Below are 21,726 nucleotides of genomic sequence, written 5' to 3'. Positions count from 1 at the left end.
AAGCCAATGCTTGAACCCCTTACAAGCGTCCTTGGCACTAAAAGCCGGTGTTTTACCCTAATAGACGTCCTTGAAGCTAGAAGCCGCTAGTGTTGCCCAAAGCAGCCCCCCTGAGGGCTAAAAGCCGGTATTTTAGCCCCTAACAACCGTCCATGGCACGTGAAGCCAGTGTTTGGGCCTCTTACATGCGTCCTTGACACTAGACTAGAAGCCGGTGTTTTATCCCCTAGCAGCCTTCCTGAGAGCTAGAAACCGGTACTTGAGCCACTACCAGCCGTCATTGGAGCAAGAAGCCAGAACATCTTAGTTCTTAAATATAAACAACCTGAATATATGTCTAATCCGCACGAGTAACTAAATTAAGTTGCTAATCAATCACTTTGTTCGTAGTGTTCACTAATAAGACCTTATGAAAATGCAACGATTTAAATAAAATAAAATAAATGTCAATAAAAAAGGTATAAATAGATTTGAAATTATTTTAGCAACTCTTATGTTAACCTTTTACTACCCCACTGAATAATATGTCGCTGTATAGACACTTAGTCTAAATAAGCGTACCAACGTATTTTAGTTATAGATATGCGTCTTTAAAGGAGGAACGCGGATTTGTAATTTTATGATCAACAATATCAAAATATCTCTATATTTTTACTACTTGTATATAGACTAGATTTAAGTTCTTGTAAATGTATTTTTCCTGTTTAAGAACACATATAAGGTTTACGTACTTGGGTATACTTGGGCCTTTTAAAAGTCTTTACATGTACTTCCAATATATATATATAACGATATAAGGTTTTCAACTGTTAAAGTAAAATAAAAATTGTACATGTATGACCAAATTTGAACCCCGTATCGTTCCACCAGCATTCGACACCACAGCCGCATTGCTTTAATAGCCAACTCAACAGCAATGCTCTAGAATGTGCCCTATACGGCTGACATGACACCATTAAAGAACAGCAAAGTACCTTAGTATTACAGTCTTTTATTCTGACCAACTTGGACCCAAATTCAGCCCCATTCTCATTCCAAAACAGTTTTGGTTTGGAGGAATTGGGTTATTGTTATAGAAACATTCTTTTATATTTTCTGTCTAGTTTTTGAAGCATTATTGTTCTTTTCCAGGCGAATATTGATATTTCCAATTTTGATAAAATGACGCTTTTTTTAAAAAAAGAAAGAAAGGCCGTCGGTCCACTCCCCAAATAGGTGGGAAAAACTGTTTTGGGGTGCATATAAAGCTAACAGACGGGTGGAATATAAGGCATGAAAGAATGAAAGTCCATCCTTTTGGCCGTAGGCTAGCTACATGAATTATGCCAACCTAATTTTTACTGGAACTGTACTTATACGGACATTTGTTGTCCGACAATGTTTTTGTTCAATTTTATTTTAGTACATTTCCCTTTTGATATTTTATAAGAAGGGAAGCAACTTTTGACACACTATTATATTCAAAACTGTTGACTGCCTCTTCTTTTCAGTAACATGACGAGTGCCCGGTCGGTGGAATTACCGAAAATCCGAAAATCCCCGTAAATACCGAAAATCCCCGTAAATACACGAGTGCCCACCACTTTAGATTTTTTTTAAGTCTTTTTAGCAGTTTAGCCAGTGAGTGTTGTCAGAATTGGTTTGCATTTGTTGTTTTTAGTATTTATCTAGTATTTGCAATGTGCTTGGATGGGAATGTTAATATTTGGTTGAATTTATAAGTTTGTGTCACATATTTCCGCGACTTTTGAAGATTTTGTAAAACTTAAAAAGCCAGGTTTCAAAATAGAAACTTGTATTTAGTAACTGTATTTAAATATGAATTGGTGTTTTGAAAAATAAAACTGCATGTATACAACATTGAGTTTGATTGCTTTGATTTGGAATGTTCTCTTCTAATGTTTGTTCATGGACCTATAAACCTAGTTCTGGCTTCCATAACTTTAATGTTGATATTTTTTTTTTTGATGTTTACAACACATTAAAGTTATGGCGTAACCCCCATAGTAAAGTCAACCAGAATCAATTGAGTGTGATGATGCAATGCAATCACATGACCATGATGACGTCGATGGATTCTATTTATAGCATCGGATTCACATTGTTCATTTAGTTGAATCCAATTGCAGTAAGGCTGAAAATACCTTTTGATAAGTATAAACAATTTATTTATTCCAAACTTGTTATTAGTTATTTACTAATTATTCGAAATAGAGAAAATAACAGCAAAATAAACACTACATTTGTGAGGTCAAACGTAGGTCACATGGGTATTTTCTGAAAATCTTGGTGTCACGTGATTAAATTTGAACACAACTATGACCTAGATAAGGAATGCTTGTAATAGGATTTATTAAAATGCTAAATCAACTATCTTTTAAGCGTTTTTTGGTTTTGAAAATGAGTTTGTGAACTACATTTTACTTCATTAACCTAAGGATACAGCTATTTTGTCTGTACAATGCATACAAGTGAAATAACAGCGTGACATAAAAATGTCACGAATTCTGGTAGGGTATGGATACGGCGTTCTCTTCAGCGAACACATCCAAAAAGGTAATATATAACGTGTTCGCTGAAGTTCTTTAGCTACTATAAACCATGGGTTGGCAACTCTCATCTGTGTGAATGCGATAATCTCAAACTCACGCGTGCAGCGGGATTTCATTCCGAGATCTTACCGTGTGGTCATTTTCGAGACGTCCAACATCGGCCGAATAATGCGCGGTACTTTCATTTCAGTTGAAAATAGTCCATTTGAATCTGATTAAAATCACAGTTATTAATTATAATTAAATCTATAAAGAACAAGGCATTATAAGCTGAGTCGGCGGAACTAACTGAAGATCGCTGTTAATCACCTATCGGAGATTCGGCGGAATTTTCCTATACTTGCCGAGCGCGCGCTAAGGATTGTGGGTAAATTATTATTTCTTATCGTTTCACCGCTATGGGGCAGTTGCCAGTCCATGGTTTATAGGTCCGTGTCGAAATGTACATGTTGATCTGATCCATTTTTAGTTTTCCAAAATTGCCGACAGGTCTGAAATAAGCCAATTTTTTTTCTACCCCAACTGTCCGGAATTCCGATATTCATTTCAGATACCCATATCACCAAAGTAAAAATTAAAAAAGAAATTAACCCTAATTCAATTACAAATTTTGCAAAGTGGAATTGCTGAAAATAGTTATCTAAAACAACTGATCATCCAAAATAATAACCCTGCATCAAAAACACTGACTTAATCCAATTAATGATTGGAATATTTCATAAAGAGAGTCATGACTCTGATATCAATAAGCTGTTAAAACAGCACCCTGTCATTGACAATGACGTTATCAACCCATGTTTAGCAAGCGGTAATTGATCAAGAAAATGCAATCGGCCCGAGATCCAGATCAAAGTGGACCTATTTCTCGCTACCTTAAACAAAAATACAAGCGCCCTGTCCTCCTGATCATAATGCAGTACGAATTTTAAGCGCTCTGGCGATACAGATTTTGAAAATGTGACGCCCCGGTGCTAAAGTGCCTAAATTGGGAAGGCCCTGCATATACAAATGTTTAATGGTATGGTTGTACTATTTCAGAGGGCAATTATGGCAGGGTTGACCGATTTCTGCTCCGCAGCTCTGGGATAACTACATTACCTTGGAGAAGATGACTGACTTACAGACTGAGAGAATAACAGACCTTTATGACTGGCTCTTCAGAATTGCCACACAGTTGTACGGTGACCATTATGACACAGGGCACATTTGAACAAAAATCAATATGGTTCAGTATTTAAACATTACTTCATTATGCAACTTAAAACTTAGCTTAATGTTTTACACCATATTCTAGTAAAAATGGTCTTTCCCTGACAAGCAGAGACGGACGTTTCTCCTTTTTATGCCCCCGAAGGTGGGCATATTAAAATCGCACCGTCCGTCCGTCCGTCCATCCGTCCGGCTCTATAACTTTCCCTTGTATGGACAGATTTTAAAATAACTTGCCACATGTGTTCCACATACCAAGACGACGTGTGGCGTGCAAGACTCGTGTCCCTACCACAAAGGTCAAGGTCACACTTAGTGTTTATTCACAATGGAGTGCTGCATATAAGGACATAGAGTATAGGTTGTCGTGTCCGGGCTGTAACTTTCCCTTGTATGTACAGATTTTAAAATAACTTGCCACATGTGTTCCACATACCAAGACGACGTGTCGCGTGCAAGACCCGTGTCCCTACCTCAAAGGTCAAGGTCACACTTAGTGTTTATTTACAATGGAGTGCTGCATATAAGGACATAGAGTAAAGGTTGTCGTGTCCGGGCTGTAACTTTCCCTTGTATGGACAGATTTTAAAATAACTTGCCACATGTGTTCCACATACCAAGAGGACGTGTCGCGTGCAAGACCCGTGTCCCTACCTCAAAGGTCAAGGTCACACTTAGTGTTTATTCACAATGGAGTGCTGCATATAAGGACATAGAGTATAGGTTGTCGTGTCCGGGCTGTAACTTTCTCTTGTATGGACAGATTTTAAAATAACTTGCCACATGTGTTCCACATACCAAGACAACATGTCGCTTGCAAGACCTGTGTCCCTACCTCAAAGGTCAAGGTCACACTTAGTGTTTATTCACAATGGAGTGCTGCATATAAGGATATAGAGTATAGGTTGTCGTGTCCGGGCTGTAACTTTCTCTTGTATGGACAGATTTTAAAATAACTTGCCACATGTGTTCCACATACCAAGACAACGTGTCGCGTGCAAGACCCGTGTCCCTACCTCAAAGGTCAAGGTCACACTTAGTGTTTATTCACAATGGAGTGCTGCATATAAGGACATAGAGTATAGGTTGTTGTGTCCGGGCTGTAACTTTCCCTTGTATGGACAGATTTTAAAATAACTTGCCACATGTGTTCAACATACCAAGACAACGTGTCGCGTGCAAGACCCGTGTCCCTACCTCAAAGGTCAAGGTCACACTTAGTGTTTATTCACAATGGAGTGCTGCATATAAGGACATAGAGTATAGGTTGTCGTGTCCGGGCTGTAACTTTCTCTTGTATGGACAGATTTTAAAATAACTTGCCACATGTGTTCCACATACCAAGACAACGTGTCGCGTGCAAGACCCGTGTCCCTACCTCAAAGGTCAAGGTCACACATAGTGTTTATTACAATGGAGTGCTGCATATAAGGACATAGAGTTTAGGTTGTCGTGTCAGGGCTGTAACTTTCCCTTGTATGGACAGATTTTAAAATAACTTGCCACATGTTTTCCACATACCAAGACAACGTGTCGCGTGCAAGACCCGTGTCCCTACCTCAAAGGTCAAGGTCACACTTAGTGTTTATTCACAATGGAGTGCTGCATATAAGGACATAGAGTATAGGTTGTTGTGTCCGGGCTGTAACTTTCCCTTGTATGGACAGATTTTAAATTAACTTGCCACATGTGTTCCACATACCAAGACAACGTGTCGCGTGCAAGACCCGTGTCCCTACCTCAAAGGTCAAGGTCACACATAGTGTTTATTACAATGGAGTGCTGCATATAAGGACATAGAGTATAGGTTGTCGTGTTCAGGCTGTAACTTTCCCTTGTATGGACAGATTTTAAAATAACTTGCCACATGTTTTCCACATACCATGACGACGTGTCGCGTGCAAGACCCGTGTCCCTACCTCAAAGGTCAAGGTCACACTTAGTGTTCATTCACAATGGAGTGCTGCATATAAGGACATAGAGTTTAGGTTGTCGTGTCAGGGCTGTTACTTTCCCTTGTATGGACAGATTTTAAAATCACTTGCTACATGTGTTCCACATACAAAGACGATGTGTCTTGTGCAAGACCCATGTCCCTACCTCTAAGGTGAAAGATACACATAGTGTTTATTCACAAGGGAATTCTGAATATAAGGACATAACAGTGTAGGTTGTCAAGTATGGGTGGTATTTTTTTATGTTCAGAGGCAATTTAAAATAACTTGCCATATGTATTTGACATGTAAAGGCAAGATCAACTGTTCATGTACTGACCTTGTTCGTAGGTCAATGTCACATTCGGGGGCATTCGTCACATACTGTGACAGCTCTTGTTTTAATATATTCTTACATTGAGAACTTTGTCTATGTATAGGTATACACATTTTAATCTTGAGGCAAATTCAATCAATTAACAGTAGATCGGAACTGAATAGGTATTTTCTATCTAAATATATTAGAAAATATATATAGTTGTAGGCCTTTATCCTGAATACTAAATTTTGAACCTGATTTTACACAACATATCACTTTAAAAACTATCCATTTCGGTTGTTTAGATAGTTTGAATATATGATGTCATTGTTTTGAATTTGTTTGTGTATTTAAATGCAGTTTTCGAAAACACATGACACCATGGACTCTTTTCAGTGTCAAGAAGCATGTACTGAGCCACCACTTTAACAAATTCTAGACCTAGATGAGTCAACGTCTGGTGGTAGTTAGTGAAACTGACCCAAGCTCTATAATCCTGTCTGACAATGCCACTCCCAGAGCGCAAGTTCTGTTGAGAATAGTACTCGGGGATGACACAGAGAGAAGGGTAAGAAAGAATCTTGCTGTTAAACACTTGTGTTTACTAATAGAAATGGTTATCTTTTTAAAGTGCATATTATTATAGGGCTTATCCAGTCTTTATTACAAACAGTCGTGAATACTAATATCTATATGTGTTGATCCAGATATTAAAATCAGACAAGGGGCTACGCAGCATGCAGGAGGGTTCGATTTTTCGATCAGGACCGGCCACATGCTTTATATTTTTCCTTGTATACCTTAATTGTATCTGTGGAAAAATTGGCGTAGAAAACAGATGTTTGTATATTTCACTATTGAAACCAAGTGCATGTAATGAATAATAAGTTTTAGATCAATGTTGACATCAAATAGTTCCTATAAAAATTACATTAGCGAAGATTATATAGTTTCATTTTTACTCCATAATTATATCTTAAATTACGCTTTATTAAAACACATAATAAAACTGACAAGTGGTGCATAGTTTAGAGTTACTAATCTGACATGGGTAAATTCACCGGAAATGCCGTCTGGTTTGCAATAAAAGGCTATTAGGCATGGCCACAGAATGTTTTGTACATTGTCCATTTAGAACATGGGAATTGATGCCGATAGCGACATGATCTATTGATTGTGCCTGAATTATAGTACCTTTGTTCATAGTTCATCTAGACCATGGGTATTGATGCCGATAGCGGCATGATCTATTGATTGTGCCCGAATTATAGTACCTTTGTTCATAGTTCATCAAAGCCATGGGTATTGATGCTGATAGCGGCATGGTCTATTGATTGTGTCTGAATTATAATACCTTTTTTCATAGTTCATCTAGACCATTGATATTGATGCTGATAGCAATATTGATATAGTTTTGTGCATCTAATAGAGTTTGGATTAAGAAAAAGTTTTACAATAATTGTGTTCTTACCAAATTTCTTATTTGCCTTTCAAAAGTAAATAAGTAAAAGGCATTCAGGTTTTGCTTATTCTCATTATGTCTTCTACAATGAATGGGGAGAGATATTGTTTTTGCTCCTGTCCGTCATACCATTGGTCCGTCCGTCCATACATCACAGTTCTTTTCTGCTCAATAACTTGAGAACGCTAAGACCCAGGAACTTCATACATGGTAGGCAGGTCATGATTAGTAGGTGACACCTGTCACTGTGACCTTGAAGTGAAGAAATGCTTTTTGCTCAATAACTGAAGATCCTTTGGGTCCAGGAACTTTATTACAAGTATGCCAAATGTTCATGATTAGTAGATTACCTCTATTAATTTTGAGATCAGTAGGTCAAAGGTGGAGGCCTTGGTGACCTTCAGGTGAAAAAAAAGGTTTCCGCTCAATAAATAAAGAACACTTGCACCAAGGGTGTTTTGACTTGGTATGCCAGTTGGTCATGACTTGTAGATTCCCCCTGTTGATTTTCAAGCCAGTAGGCCAAAGATCATGGTGACCTTGAGGTAAAATCACGGTTTTCGCTAAATAACTTCAGAACGCTTGGGCCCAAGAACTTCGTACTTAGTTGGCTAGTTGGACTTGATAGGTAGATGCCCCCTATTGATTTTAGAGGTCAGTAGGTCAAGGTCACAGTTACCTTGAGGTGAAAAACAATTTGTTGGTCATCAGTCTAACTAAAGAACGCTTGGACCAAGGCATTTCTGACTTTACCCAGGAACTTCATACTTGGCATGCAGGTTGGTCATGACCAGACAATTACCAATATGTTTGTTCGTCTTCAGTTTGAAAGTACACTTTTCATGTCCATCCTTGATTATTTTTCACCTACGAACAAAAAAGTGGGAGACAAGCGCTTTTCAAAAAAGAACAATTTTTAGTTTATTATAGCATCATGATTGTTTAAACAGCTAACACATCAATTAATGACTCTCAAATCCATTTCCTGCACGGACGCCTGTTCTGATGTGCATAGAGGCAAAACAAACTATCCCAGTTTGGGCTTGAACCTACAACCTTGTAAGTAAGAGGTTGACACCTGGACCATTTGACAACTTTCTATTAGTGTTTTTGGTTTCAAAAGGAAGATAACAGTTAAAATAAATTGTCTCTTTAGTCCCTCAAAAATCTACAATTTCCTGATTTGTTCCCCAGAGCCTGCCTGGTGATGTAGAGGAGATCAACAATGTTCACAATGCTTGACAAGATCCTAAAGGGATGAGAGATGGTGTTCAAACAGAATGAGGAGGAGGTTATCAAACAATGGACCTTTGACGAGGGGTAAGTTCTCACATGCGGTGATGTTCGTAAACAATTGATTGAGAGAAAATCTTGTCTCTGAAGACACATTGTTATGTCTAGAAGGGATTGTGAAGTATACATATTTGAAGCAAGCTGAATATTGCCTACTTTTAGAGTGCTGGCAACTGGTTCCAAGCCACATTTTTACTAACCACTTTGGAGCAAAACTCGGCCGTGTTCTCAATGCCAAAACATACTTTTTTAAAAATGTGACATACAACTTTCTAATGTTGTTTTGAAAAAAACAACAACCTTAAGAGACGGATCTTTAAACCATTTTGTATGGAAGAGTTGATGTATTCTTAAAAAAACATAATTTATCACATTCTTTTACCCTTTTTGTCTATTTACAAATGTAGTAAAGCAATTTCGTTCATTTCTGGGCCAACTTGGAATTTCCAACTACAGTAAAATGACACATATTTCCAAATCAGGAAACTCTGACCCTATTCCAAAAATGATTATTATATAATTTGAGACATATTTTTTTATAAATTATATTTAAGACAGCTGCAGATTTTTTGAACACTGTGAAAATTTGCATTGCGAAATATGCCGAAATTGGGAAATTTTACAGTTAAAAAAACAAGCTTTTAGTCTCCTGCCAATGAGGAAATTATTACATATTAGTTTCTTTTCCTTTTCAAAAGACCAGGAAAGGCTGGAATATCAATCCTTGTTGTGTAAATATTTACAATAAATCATAACAGATAATATTTCATACTGATCTCTGAATGTGATGAAAATCAACAATTTCTGAATTGAATTATTCCCAAAACTTGTCATCACAAAAATAATTAGGATGTATCTTCATTAACCAGTACAGGTAAAAGTACTTCGTTTTTATTTAGATTTTTATCCTGAAGATTGGGAAATATATCATATATTTTGCTCTGGGAAAGTGTCCATAGTCGGACCCGTGGGTACTATATATATATATATATGTATGTTTCAGTCCAATTGTATCATATCATACGATGTTTTTTTCACAATTAATACTTCTCTTAAGCATTAATATCTTTCTCAACGTAAAAGTATTTTTTATCAATTAAAACAGTCATAGGTAAATTGATTTTGCCGTCGGAAATTTCCAAATAAAATCGTAAAATTCTTGATTGTATGATATTTTCCTCTTTTTCCAGCATGCATTCTACCTGGATGAACCGCTTCATGAACTTAAAGAAAGCTGCAGAGGAGACAGAGAATACTGTACAACTAGATGAACAATGTCTTCAGGTTGTACGGAGCATGTAGAAGCGAGCGTGTACCGTCCATCTACCCAAGAAACCCTACGTCCATCTGCCCTGGACTGCGTTTGAAGAAATACCGGGTTAGAGTTTGGAGATTTTTATGTGTCCCCCCAATGAATAGGGGAGACATATTGTTTTTGCCCTGACTGTCAGTCAGTCTCACTTTTGTTTCCACTAAATTACTTAATATGCTAAGACCCAGGAACTTCATATTTTGTATGCAGGATGGTCATGACCAGTAGATGACCCTTTTTCATTTTTGGATTGGGAGGTAAAAGGTCAAGGTCGTGGTGAAAGTATTCTTATTCCTTGCTACGCAATATAGCATTCCCAATTTAGTTAGTTAAAATAGCCCATTTTTCACAATCTGAAAGACCTGGGCCTCATTCCTAAAATTGAGGGGGAAAGAACCCTGCTCACATGAAGCTTAAATAAGGAAGAATTGTAACAGCCTTGTTCTGGTTGTCTGTGGTATTTGTCCACAAACTGTTGGCTGTGAAACAAAAGAAGTCACCGAGCAGGGACTTAAATGTAACGGACAATAATTCAAATTGTAGATAAATCAATCTTTATGAGCATTCGAAAATTGTTCGAACTCGCCTAAAATTAGTTGGAATTAAAAATAATATAAATTGCTTTTAAGATCGACATAATGATGCTTGGAAAATATTGTCAAATTTAGAAGAGATCTTACCTGGGAGGGTAATGGTTGCAATGCGGCGTATCAGCCTGGAGAGAAGAATCGGAAATCGGAAAAAAAACAGAGATGCTCTTCCAGTCCTGAATATATCGAAAAGGCCTCCGATTTGAATGTCCGAGCTTTCTACGTCATCAAATATGCATGATATATGTTTAAGGTACTGTTGTGTGCTATTGGTCTGCATAATATCTCCACAGTAATTTTAGCTTTACTTCAGTAAAAAAATGTGTTTGGACTTAATATGTCACTGAGAAAAGGTGGATTATAAACATGTCCAGCAACATGAATAAGAAGTAGATGTAAGAATGCTCTCTGAAAGTATTGAAATGTCGTACATTGATCCTAATTTCTTTGTTTTCTAAACTTGAAGACACATGAAAGTTCTTATTGATTTATGATCTATAGGTACTAGGTGATGAAATCCGAGCCAGAAAAATTCTGATGGACGCACTGGAAAAAGATCCTGTAAGTTAATTAGAAGATTGGTTATTTTAAACAAGGCCATATTCATAAAGCTCTAAGTGATTTTTTTCAATTAAGTGATTTTTTTGAAATTTTAAACATTTGGGGCCAAAGAGTCAAGGTCCCTGTTACTAAAAAGAAATAAAACAGCTGAAATTGAATAACTTAAAAGGATTGGCATATCTTGACTAAACTTGGTATTTAGGAAGAGTTTTTGGAGATCTTTCATGGGATTGCGTTTTGGGCCCCTTAGGTCAAAGTCAAGGTCAGTGTTACTGAATATAGAAAATCAGTTGAAACTGAATAACATTTGTAAGGGTTGACATATCTTGAGTGTTTAGAGACCTTTCATGGGTTTGCATTTGAGGCCCCTGCAGTCAAGGTCAAGGTCACTGTAACATGGAATAAAAAATGGTTGAAACTGACCTAATTTAGTTGACATATCTTGACCAAACTTCATATATAGGACGAGTTTATGGGGACCATTCTAGGGATTACGATGGGGGGCTCCTAGGGTCATGGTCACTGTTACTAAAAATAGATAAATGGTTCGAGTTGTATAACTTTAGTCAGGGTTGACATTTGTTGACTAAACTTGGTAGTTAGGCGGGGTTTATGTAGACTTTTCATTTGATCCCCTGTGATCAAGGTCAAAATCACTGTTACTAAGAGTTGACATATCTTGACCCAACTTGGTATTTATAAAGAGTTTATGAAGGACTGCCACAAGGTTGCATATGGGGCCCCTAAAACTAAGACTAAAACTCGAAAAAATACCCAGGTGAAACTAAATCTCACAGTGAAGGCTGGAGTTCTTCTGCCAATCATTGAAAACATGTTTTGACACATGTGGCGTTTCTTGTTTCTTTAGGACCATTAAAGTAATTGATGCCTTCTGTTCACATTGGCTCCAGGTATTCCATGAATATACATCACTCCCAGTGATACTTCTTATTACAAGAAGGTGGTGTAGCGGGGGTATTAATCATATCTAGTGATAACTCTAGTTTCTGATGAAAAGTGTGTCTGTTAAAATATTACACTGTTGTTTGTACTGGCATTAGTTGGGGAAAACCAGAATGTTAATAATTCTGGGCTTCAACTTATAAGCTTTGCTTTGTTTTTAGCGTAATAAAAGCTGTATGTGTCATTGCTGGATATGGAATACCAGAAACATCCAATCAATTTGGACAGCGCTCTTGAAATCTTCTCAAAGGTAGGTTGTACATTTGTTTTGTTGAATAAATCAGTTATGAAGTAAAAAAAACCTTAAAGATATTCACATGAATGGTGGTAAACATGATGCGAGTTACATTGGGAATACATATAGCAAGGCCCATAACTCTGACTTTAATAATTGATAAGTTATGACCCCTTTCCAATGAAAGCACAACATCATAAACAAGAACAGCATACAAGTTTTCAGCTTGACTATTTGAAGAATAGGTGGGCTATACTACTCCCATATTATCCTTAATACAAGTTATGGCCCCTGATTGACTTAGGTTAAAGTTTTAGGTCAGGTTAAAGTTTTAGGGCAAGTTGGGATTTTCACTTAAAACTCCAATACCATTCATTCAATTGACTTAATACTTCACACAGTTGTTCAGAGCCATCAGATAATGAGGTTAGATAACTCCATATTATCTTTTATACAAATTATGGCCCCTGATTGACTATGGAACTTAGGTAAAAGTTTTAGGGCAGGTTGGGATATTTATTAATTATTTCTATACCCTTCATTCAATTGACTTAATACATCACACTATTTAGGAGCATTACCCAATGAGATTACATAACTCCATATCCTTAATACAAATTATGGCCCCTGATTGACTTAGGTTAAAGTTTTAGGGCAAGTTTAAGTTAAGGGCAAGTTGGGATTTTAATAAAAAATAATCTTCTATACCGTTCATTCAATGCACTTAATAATATTCAAAATTATTTACGACCATCTAACAATAAGAAACATAACTCCTGTCTCCATTTTAACCCTAAATACAAATTATGGCCCTTGAATTTTTATGCCCCCGAAGGTGAGCATATTAAAATCGCACCGTCCGTCCGTCCGGCTCTGTAACTTTCCCTTGTATGGACAGATTTTAAAATAACTTGCCACATGTGTTCCACATACCAAGACGACGTGTCGCGTGCAAGACTGTGTCCCTACCTCAAAGGTCAAGGTCACACTTAGTGTTTATTCGCAATGGAGTGCTGCATATAAGGACATAGAGTATAGGTGGTCGTGTCCGGGCTGTAACTTTCCCTTGTATGGACAGATTTTAAAATAACTTGCTACATGTGTTCCACATACCAAGACGACGTGTCGCGTGCAAGACCCGTGTCCCTACCTCAAAGGTCAAGGTCACACTTAGTGTTTATTCACAATGGAGTGCTGCATATAAGGACATAGAGTATAGGTTGTCGTGTCCGGGCTGTAACTTTCCCTTGTATGGACAGATTTTAAAATAACTTGCCACATGTGTTCCACATACCAAGACGACGTGTCGCGTGCAAGACCCGTGTCCCTACCTCAAAGGTCAAGGTCACACTTAGTGTTTGTTCACAATGGAGTGCTGCATATAAGGACATAGAATATAGGTTGTCGTGTCCGGGCTGTAACTTTCTCTTGTATGGACAGATTTTAAAATAACTTGCCACATGTGTTCCACATACCAAGACGACGTGTCGCGTGCAAGACCAGTGTCCCTACCTCAAAGGTCAAGGTCACACTTAGTGTTTATTCACAATGGAGTGCTGCATATAAGGACATAGAGTATAGGTTGTCGTGTCCGGGCTGTAACTTTCCCTTGTATGGACAGATTTTAAAATAACTTGCCAAATGTGTTCCACATACCAAGACGACGTGTCGCTCCACATACCAAGACGACGTGTCGCGTGCAACACTTGTGTCCCTACCTCAAAGGTCAAGGTCACACTTAGTGTTTATTTACAATGGAGTGCTGCATATAAGGACATAGAGTATAGGTTGTCGTGTGCTGGCTGTAACTTTCTCTTGTATGGACAGATTTTAAAATAACTTGCTACATGTGTGCCACATACGAAGACGACGTGTCGTGTGCAAGACCCATGTCCCTACCTCTAAGGTGAAAGATTCACTAAGTGTTTATTCACAAGGGAATTCTGAATATAAGGACATAACAGTGTAGGTTGTCAAGTATGGGTGGTATTTTTTTATGTTCAAAGGCAATTTAAAATAACTTGCCATATGTATTTGACACGTAAAGGCAAGATCAACTTTTCATGTACTGACCTTGTTCGTAGGTCAATGTCACATTCGGGGGCATTCGTCACATACTGTGACAGCTCTTGTTTATTTTTGATTTTTTTTTTATTTCTTTTGAAAGGCATATTTGTATATTCTGAACCACATTTTCATAATGGGAAATCAAGTTATTTGAATGACTTGCATCATGGTTCGGGCGGGCTGGTGGGAGGGCAGCATCAAAGTCACCTTATGTATCGAATAATTTTAGTTAGGTTTGACATAAAGAGACCAAACTTGGTAATATTACATCGTTATTGTATTGACTTCTAAGTCAAAGCGGCGTAGTCGAGCGCACTGTCTAACGACGGCTCTTGTTGTATCAGTTGCAGTAATGAATAACAATGTTCAGGGTGAATTCTGAATTCAAGAGTGAAAATGTTTAATTTGAGACTAGCATCAAGATGAAAGGATTGACTTCGTCATTACAAATGAAAAACGTACCTTGAAATGGATTGATATGGCTTTGGAAACAATTTCAACAGGGATCTAAGTCCCTTAAACCTGTTATGAACTTACATTCCTAATACTCAAACAAAGTGTTTAGGACTTTCATTATTGATTTATCCTTATCCTGAGCCATACCTCAGTGATTTCATTCAGCCTAATGGTCAGCTAAATATACATGCCAATCAAACCACTTAGTTTCTAATCTTAACATTCAGTTCAATCTAAGTTGTTTATTGGATATGTCCCCTCGACTCTGTACATTAATCTTACATTCAATATTCTATATGAAGATTCTTATTCCTTGCAGGCCATAGAGAGTGCGGACTTGACCACGCACATGAAGATAAAGATGTCACAGAGAAGACTCGAGTTTCTCGAAGATTTTGGATCAAGTATAGTTCAGTAAGTAATACTACAACTGAAACAACAGAGAAAAGCCCAGTCACTTACATTTACTGTTTACAGGCACCAGGTTAATCTTATGATACACAATGTCAGAATATAACAGCGACAGACTTTACTTAATGACAAACAAAAAGCAGCATCAGCAGATACTCTTTTTAAGAGACTATAAATTGAGGCTAAAATGAATTATTTTTCAATAGCGATACTAATGTTTTTCGGCAAAATATTTCGTTTTCTGTCACAGTATCAAGTAAGTATAGTAATATGATGTCATAGTTGCTCGATGTAAGCCAACAATATGATGTCATAGTTTCTTGATGATGTAAGCAAACAATATGACGTCATTGTTTCTTGATGATGTAAGCAAGCAATATGACATTATAGTTTATTGATGATGTAAGCAAATAATATGACATTATAGTGCCATGATGATGTAAGCAAACAATATGACATTGTTTCTTGATGATGTAAGCCAACAATATGACATTGTTTCTTGATGATGTAACCATACAATATGATGTCATAGTTTCTTGATGATATAAGCAAACAATATGACATCATAGTTTCTTGATGATCTAAGCAAACAATATGACATAATAGTTTATTGATGATGTAAGCAAACAATATGACATTATAGTTCCATGATGATGTAAGCAAACAATATGACATTGTTTTTTTGATGATGTAAGCCAACACTATGACATTATAGTTCCTTGATGATGTAAGCCAACAAAATCATCTTTAAATGACATTATAGTTTCTTGATGATATAAGCAAACAATATGACTTTATAGTTCCTCGATGATGTAAGCAAACAATATGACATTGTTTCTTGATGATGTAAGCAAACAATATGACATAGTTCCTTGATGATGTAAGCAAACAATATGACATTGTTTCTTTATGATGTAAGCAAGCAATATGGCGTCATAGTTTCTCGATGATGTAAGCAAACAACATGACATAATAGTTTCTTGATGATGTAAGCAAACAATATGACATTATAGTTCTTTGATGATGTGAGCAAACAATATGACATTGTAGTTCCTTGATGATGTAAGCAAACAATATGACATTATAGTTTCTTGATGATGTTAGCAAACAATATGACTTTAAAGTTTCTTGATGATGTAAGCAAACAATATGACTTAATAGTTTCTTAATGATGTAAGCAAACAACATGACATAGTTCCTTGATGATGTAATCAAACAATATGACATAGTTTCTTGATAATGTAAGCAAAAAATATAACATAGTTTCTTGATGGACATCATAATTTCTTGATGGACATCATAATTACTCTCTTGTTTGCCTTAAAGAAACTGTGCACCAGATGATCAATTTGCAAGAAAAAAAGAAAATTGTCGAAAACTGTCATAAACTTGGTAAGAATGTGTACAATGCATTGAAACTTACTAACTGAAGTACCAAATAGTTTACAATTTATTTAAGTTTAGCAGTTATTTCATATTTTTCTATTAAAAAAGATTACTGGGTATGTCTTCCTAGTAGAATTCATTCCTTATGCGTGATTGGCTAGTCGGTGTTATCACATGATATTACCGAGTTAGGTTTATAGCTTAATTATGTCACTCAATTCGGGTAAGCCGTTGTAGCTCAGTGGATACGACACTGGACTGCAATTTTGGCGACACGGGTTCGAACCCGGTCTCCGACACAATTTTTTTTTTCATTTTGGTACTTTTTTTACAATTATGATATCAAAGCGTAACACATTCTATTAAATAATTGTCCTGAGATTCGTTACAGAAAAAAACTTTTTTTGGTGCCAATCTGGTGTACAGTCCCTTAAAGACCCTCTTTTTTAATTGCTGTTGATAAAGATGAGGATGACAATTAGCTGCAATACTGGGCTGTTCTTTTTTCGCCAGATTAAAGGAATGCTACGAGGACCATCAGAAGCTGATCAAGGATCTTCAGGCTGCTGACAAGAAAAGAAAGGCTCCAGAAGCAGGCGCAAATGGGTAAATGTCATGCCATTCCTTTTCAGCTGGTCCGTTTTCTTTAATTAGAAATTTAGGAAAATGGAAATGGCAGTCTTGGTATTGTAAGTGTTGATGGCAATGCAAATAATTGTCTTGGTGCTGTTAGTATTGGTGGTTAAAGCAATCAAAAGACTTTGTGTTGTAAGCGTTGGTGGATGTCAATTGTCATGTCTTGGGTGTTGTAAGTGCTTGTAAAATTGGCAGTCAAAAGTCTTGTCTTGGTGTTGTAAGCGTTGGTGGCAATTAAAATACTTATCTTGGTGTTGTAAGTGATGGTTAGAGTGGCAATCAATAGATATTGGAAGTGGCGGTCAAAAGAATTGTCTTGGTGTTGAAAGCATTGGTGGTGTTGGAAGTCAAAAGTTAGTGGCTGTGACGGTCAAAAGACTTGTCTTGGTGTTGTAAGCATTGGTGGTGTTGGAAGTCAAATGTTAGTGGCTGTGACGGTCAAAAGACTTGTCTCGGTGTTGTAAGCATTGGTGGTGTTGGAAGTCAAAAGTTAGTGGCTGTTACGGTCAAAAGACTTGACTCTATGTTGTAAGCATTGGTGGTGTTGGAAGTCAAAAGTTGGTGGCAGTGACAGTCAAAAGACTTGTCTTGGTGTTGTAAGCATTGGTGGTGTTGGAAGTCAAAAGTTGGTGGCAGTGACGGTCAAAAGACTTGTCTCGGTGTTGTAAGCATTGGTGGTGTTGGAAGTCAAAAGTTAGTGGCTGTTACGGTCAAAAGACTTGTCTTGGTGTTGTAAGCATTGGTAGTGTTGGAAGTCAAAAGTTAGTGGCTGTGACGGTCAAAAGACTTGTCTTGGTGTTGTAAGCATTGGTGGTGTTGGAAGCTGAAATAGTTGTTGAGTTCTGAGAACATGAGCATTTAGATAAACCCTTAATTAAGATGAATATAAGAGTCATAATCAAATCGATTTAAATCATAACTTTTCTCTAAAACATGTGTAAAAAATCATATTGTTTGGCAGTGACGATACGTCTACCACCACCACTACAAGCAACACATCTGCTGTGTCATCATCAACTGCAATAATAGCAGCACAAGTATCAGTTCCACCTCCAGAGAAAAAAGATGAAGACAAACGGGGCAATCCAACAGCCCATACCTCCAATGCACCAAGGTATGCAACCACAAGTGGACTACAGTGGCTACTGGGCACAATATCAGGTAATAAATGATCCCAATGTCACAGACCGTCGACTGGGGTTTCTGGCGCATTATCAGGTAATAAATGACCCCAATGATACAGACGGACTACGGTAGATACTGGGCACAATATCAGGTAATGAATAGCCCGAATGTTACAGACCGTCGACTGGGGCTACTGGGCGCATTATCAGGTAATAAATGACCCCAATGTTACAGACGGACTACAGTGGCTATTTGGCGCAATATCAGGTAATGAATGACCCCGCACCGAACATCTCAGAAATATACCCATGAGCCTCTGAGATGTAATCAGGGTTCCCACGGTCAGGGAAAAGTCAGGGATAAAGGTGTTTTTTTTTCAAGGTCAGGGAAAAGTCATGGAATTTTGAAATTGGTCAGGGAAAAAGATTTTTTGGCAAAAGTCAGGGAAACGTCAGGGAATTTTATGATGAAGGGGCATTTGTCGTGCAAGTACTCTGATTTAGTGACAAAAGGCTAAGGCAGTTTCTTCCATTTTGTACTATTGTTGTCATTATAAATATATCCACACATTTTGTACCTTATTAACTAATAGCTTTATTTTGCTGTATATGCTTGTGTAAAAGTACTAGTGGTATCAGCTCATGCACTTTATTTTTATATCACAGGGTGTTTTTAAATTTGTGAGCAGTTTCTATGCATATAACACTTAAGATCTTGATTTGTATGTTTATGATTCTCTTAATTCATTCCTAAGTATTAGTATCAGTATTTAATAGCTTTCACTGAAAATACCTTTAAGGAGAATTTCTATGATTATTATTTGTACAAGTTTTGTGTTAAATCCATCTAAAAAAAATCATACAGAGAAAAAAAAATACAATTAAGGGCAGGGGATTTGTTTTCTTAATTTGATTGTTTGTCTTGTATTATATTACCAGTAGATACAAACATTTCATTGGCTGGATTGTTTTTACAATACTAACTGAATCTATGTGATAATTTTTTAGATAATACTTAGGATGAAGAGGGAGATTACAAAAAAGAAAAAAAAGAAAGAATAAACATAAAATTTATTAAAATAGTACAAGGAGGTTGGCTATGGGGACGGAAGGAGGCCAACATCTTAAGTACATTTTATGCTCATATATGACCTGTATGTGTGGTTTTGAGCACGTGAATTGGTCAGGGAAAATTGAATTTAGTCAGGGAAAAGTCAGTGAAAAGTCAGGGAATTTTGTTTTGCCATCTTTGTGGGAACCCTGAATGTTCATATCCATTTTGTTTTGTTTTTCATTAAGGAGTTACTAGACATTTAAAACAACAATTATCTTCCTACGTGATGTTGAATGTTGGTCAGGTAAGGAAGAGGAAGTTTTAAGCGATCATACACAGTGCTCTTCTATAATTTGTTATTCATGATTGTTTTCAGAACCAGGGAATGTACAACTACGGTGGTTTGGGAGGTTACGGCCAGTACTACATCTCCTGAAACACACTGTCGCCTGGTTATTGTGCTGGTGGACTTTTGACACTGAGTCTTAGAAATATTATGTATTATTTTACATGTAGTAGTGAAGACAGTTGGTAAGCTGTTGTGTTGGAAATCAGGAAACTGAATGGTTAAAAAGTATAAATGACTATTCATTGTTAGTATATTTACATGTTATGCTACGGTATTTTATCAACATTCACAATCATTGTTTCAGTCAAATTATGTGGTGATTTATATGTATAACCAGGATTAAGTGGATTTAAGTCGGTGTTATTTAGAAATGAAAAATAAGCAATATCTTCTGCAATTGAGTATTTGTTCTTAAAGAAGTGGAACTGACAACAAGTACTAGGTAAAAAAGAATAGCTAATTTTTGTAACGTCGTTTATCATTGGTTAAATGAAGTCGCGCTAAAATAAGCGAAGCGCAATATTGAAGTAAACAATGACGTCATAACTTCTTGTATGTTATACAATATGAATGTCAAGTGTTATCTACACAATGGACAACGAGAATGTAACTATGAATGAATGTAAGAAATAAATGACAAAACATGTTGTTTACTTTTGTTAGACTTCAGAACAATTTCTCTTAATTATTCAAAAAGTATGCTGTAAAAGCAAAATGATATCTTGACCATGCATTATGGGATTTTCAAAAAAACATTAAAGTTCACCATGATGAGGTGGCGTGGTGACACAATACCGAGGTCTGTACGCCAGAGGTCAAAGTTAAGGTTAGATGTCGAAGGTTAAAATGATCTTTGTCTTGGCTGTATCTTGACCATGCACCATGCATTATAGGATTGTCTAAAAAAAAAAAAAAACTTATCATGAAGAGTCACTATTATGAATGTGTGTCGCACACAAGACCCAAGTGCGTTTCTAAAAGGTCATTGCTAGAGGTCAAAAGTTGAAATGAAAAGTGTCTGGGCTCAATATAGACCACACAGGATTTTTAAAAAAATGCCATGAATGTTCAACGTTATAATTGGGTGTGTGACTCACCAGATCGAGGTCTGTACCTTTATGATTAAGATGACAATAAGACGTTAAATGTCAAAATGAGTAATGTTGATAGGACGTGTCTGGACTTAACCTTATCACGGCTGCAATTTTACCATGCCTTATAGGATTTAAAACAACTTGCCATGAAGATTCACCATGTTTAAGCCAAGTGTCGCAGGTTCGAAGTATTGTTTAACTCCATGTTATTCTGGGTTGCAGTTGCATGAAAAAGCATTCAGCTCCGTGTAAGTATCTTTGTACGGGCTCGACATGTTGATATTTAGCGTCTAGTTTAAAACGGGTTGCCATACAAAAGAAGCATTTTGTTTGAAATCGCACTAGGAAAGTCATGCAATGTGCATACACATCCATTGAAGACATGCTTTCCGAAAATAAAAACAAACAAAACTTGTAGCTTAACGCCATGTCGTTTTGGGTGGAATATCTCTTAAAATGCATGACACTGGTACTAAGATGCTATTCAAAATCAGTATAAACTAGAAACTTTAAAGCTACCTATACATCTAAGGGTTTGTATGGAAACAGCGGATGTGTAGATTATAAACATTTGAAAATGATCTGTTTATCAATAAAGAGCCTACTGCTAGGCTGAGAAGCATCATTTGATCAATCATTTTGTAGTAACTCGTAACATGACAATTTCGTAAAAATGTAAATATGGATCGTGACCTAAGTTAATTATCGTTGGATGTCCG

General features: G+C 36.8%; 1 protein-coding gene across 8 annotated transcripts; it reads left to right on the top strand.

Moving 5' to 3' along the window:
- The first annotated feature begins 1,503 nt into the window (after window positions 1-1,503).
- Window positions 1,504-20,560, top strand: LOC128207350 (pre-mRNA-processing factor 39-like). 8 transcript variants are annotated; one of them, XM_052910213.1, is made up of 12 exons: window positions 1,504-1,620; window positions 3,591-3,728; window positions 6,411-6,582; window positions 8,671-8,796; window positions 9,960-10,147; window positions 10,750-10,924; window positions 11,173-11,232; window positions 12,357-12,445; window positions 15,273-15,367; window positions 17,264-17,356; window positions 18,348-18,547; window positions 19,941-20,560. In XM_052910213.1, the coding sequence occupies exons 8-12, from the start codon at window positions 12,389-12,391 to the stop codon at window positions 20,051-20,053; spliced, it is 558 nt and encodes a 185-aa protein (XP_052766173.1). In that variant the 5' UTR covers window positions 1,504-1,620; window positions 3,591-3,728; window positions 6,411-6,582; window positions 8,671-8,796; window positions 9,960-10,147; window positions 10,750-10,924; window positions 11,173-11,232; window positions 12,357-12,388; the 3' UTR covers window positions 20,054-20,560. The 8 variants fall into 8 exon arrangements, with proteins under 8 accessions (XP_052766173.1, XP_052766174.1, XP_052766180.1 ...); XM_052910214.1 differs by having other exon boundaries at window positions 1,542-1,560; XM_052910221.1 differs by lacking the exon at window positions 1,504-1,620 and adding an exon at window positions 2,320-2,556 and having other exon boundaries at window positions 18,348-18,500.
- The last annotated feature ends 1,166 nt before the right edge of the window (window positions 20,561-21,726 follow it).

This window comes from Mya arenaria, chromosome 11, assembly GCF_026914265.1.
Source record: "Mya arenaria isolate MELC-2E11 chromosome 11, ASM2691426v1".
Taxonomy (NCBI): Eukaryota; Metazoa; Mollusca; class Bivalvia; order Myida; family Myidae; genus Mya; species Mya arenaria.
The sequence above is the reverse complement of the archived record's forward strand: the minus strand, read 5'-3'. Positions and strand labels throughout refer to the sequence as shown.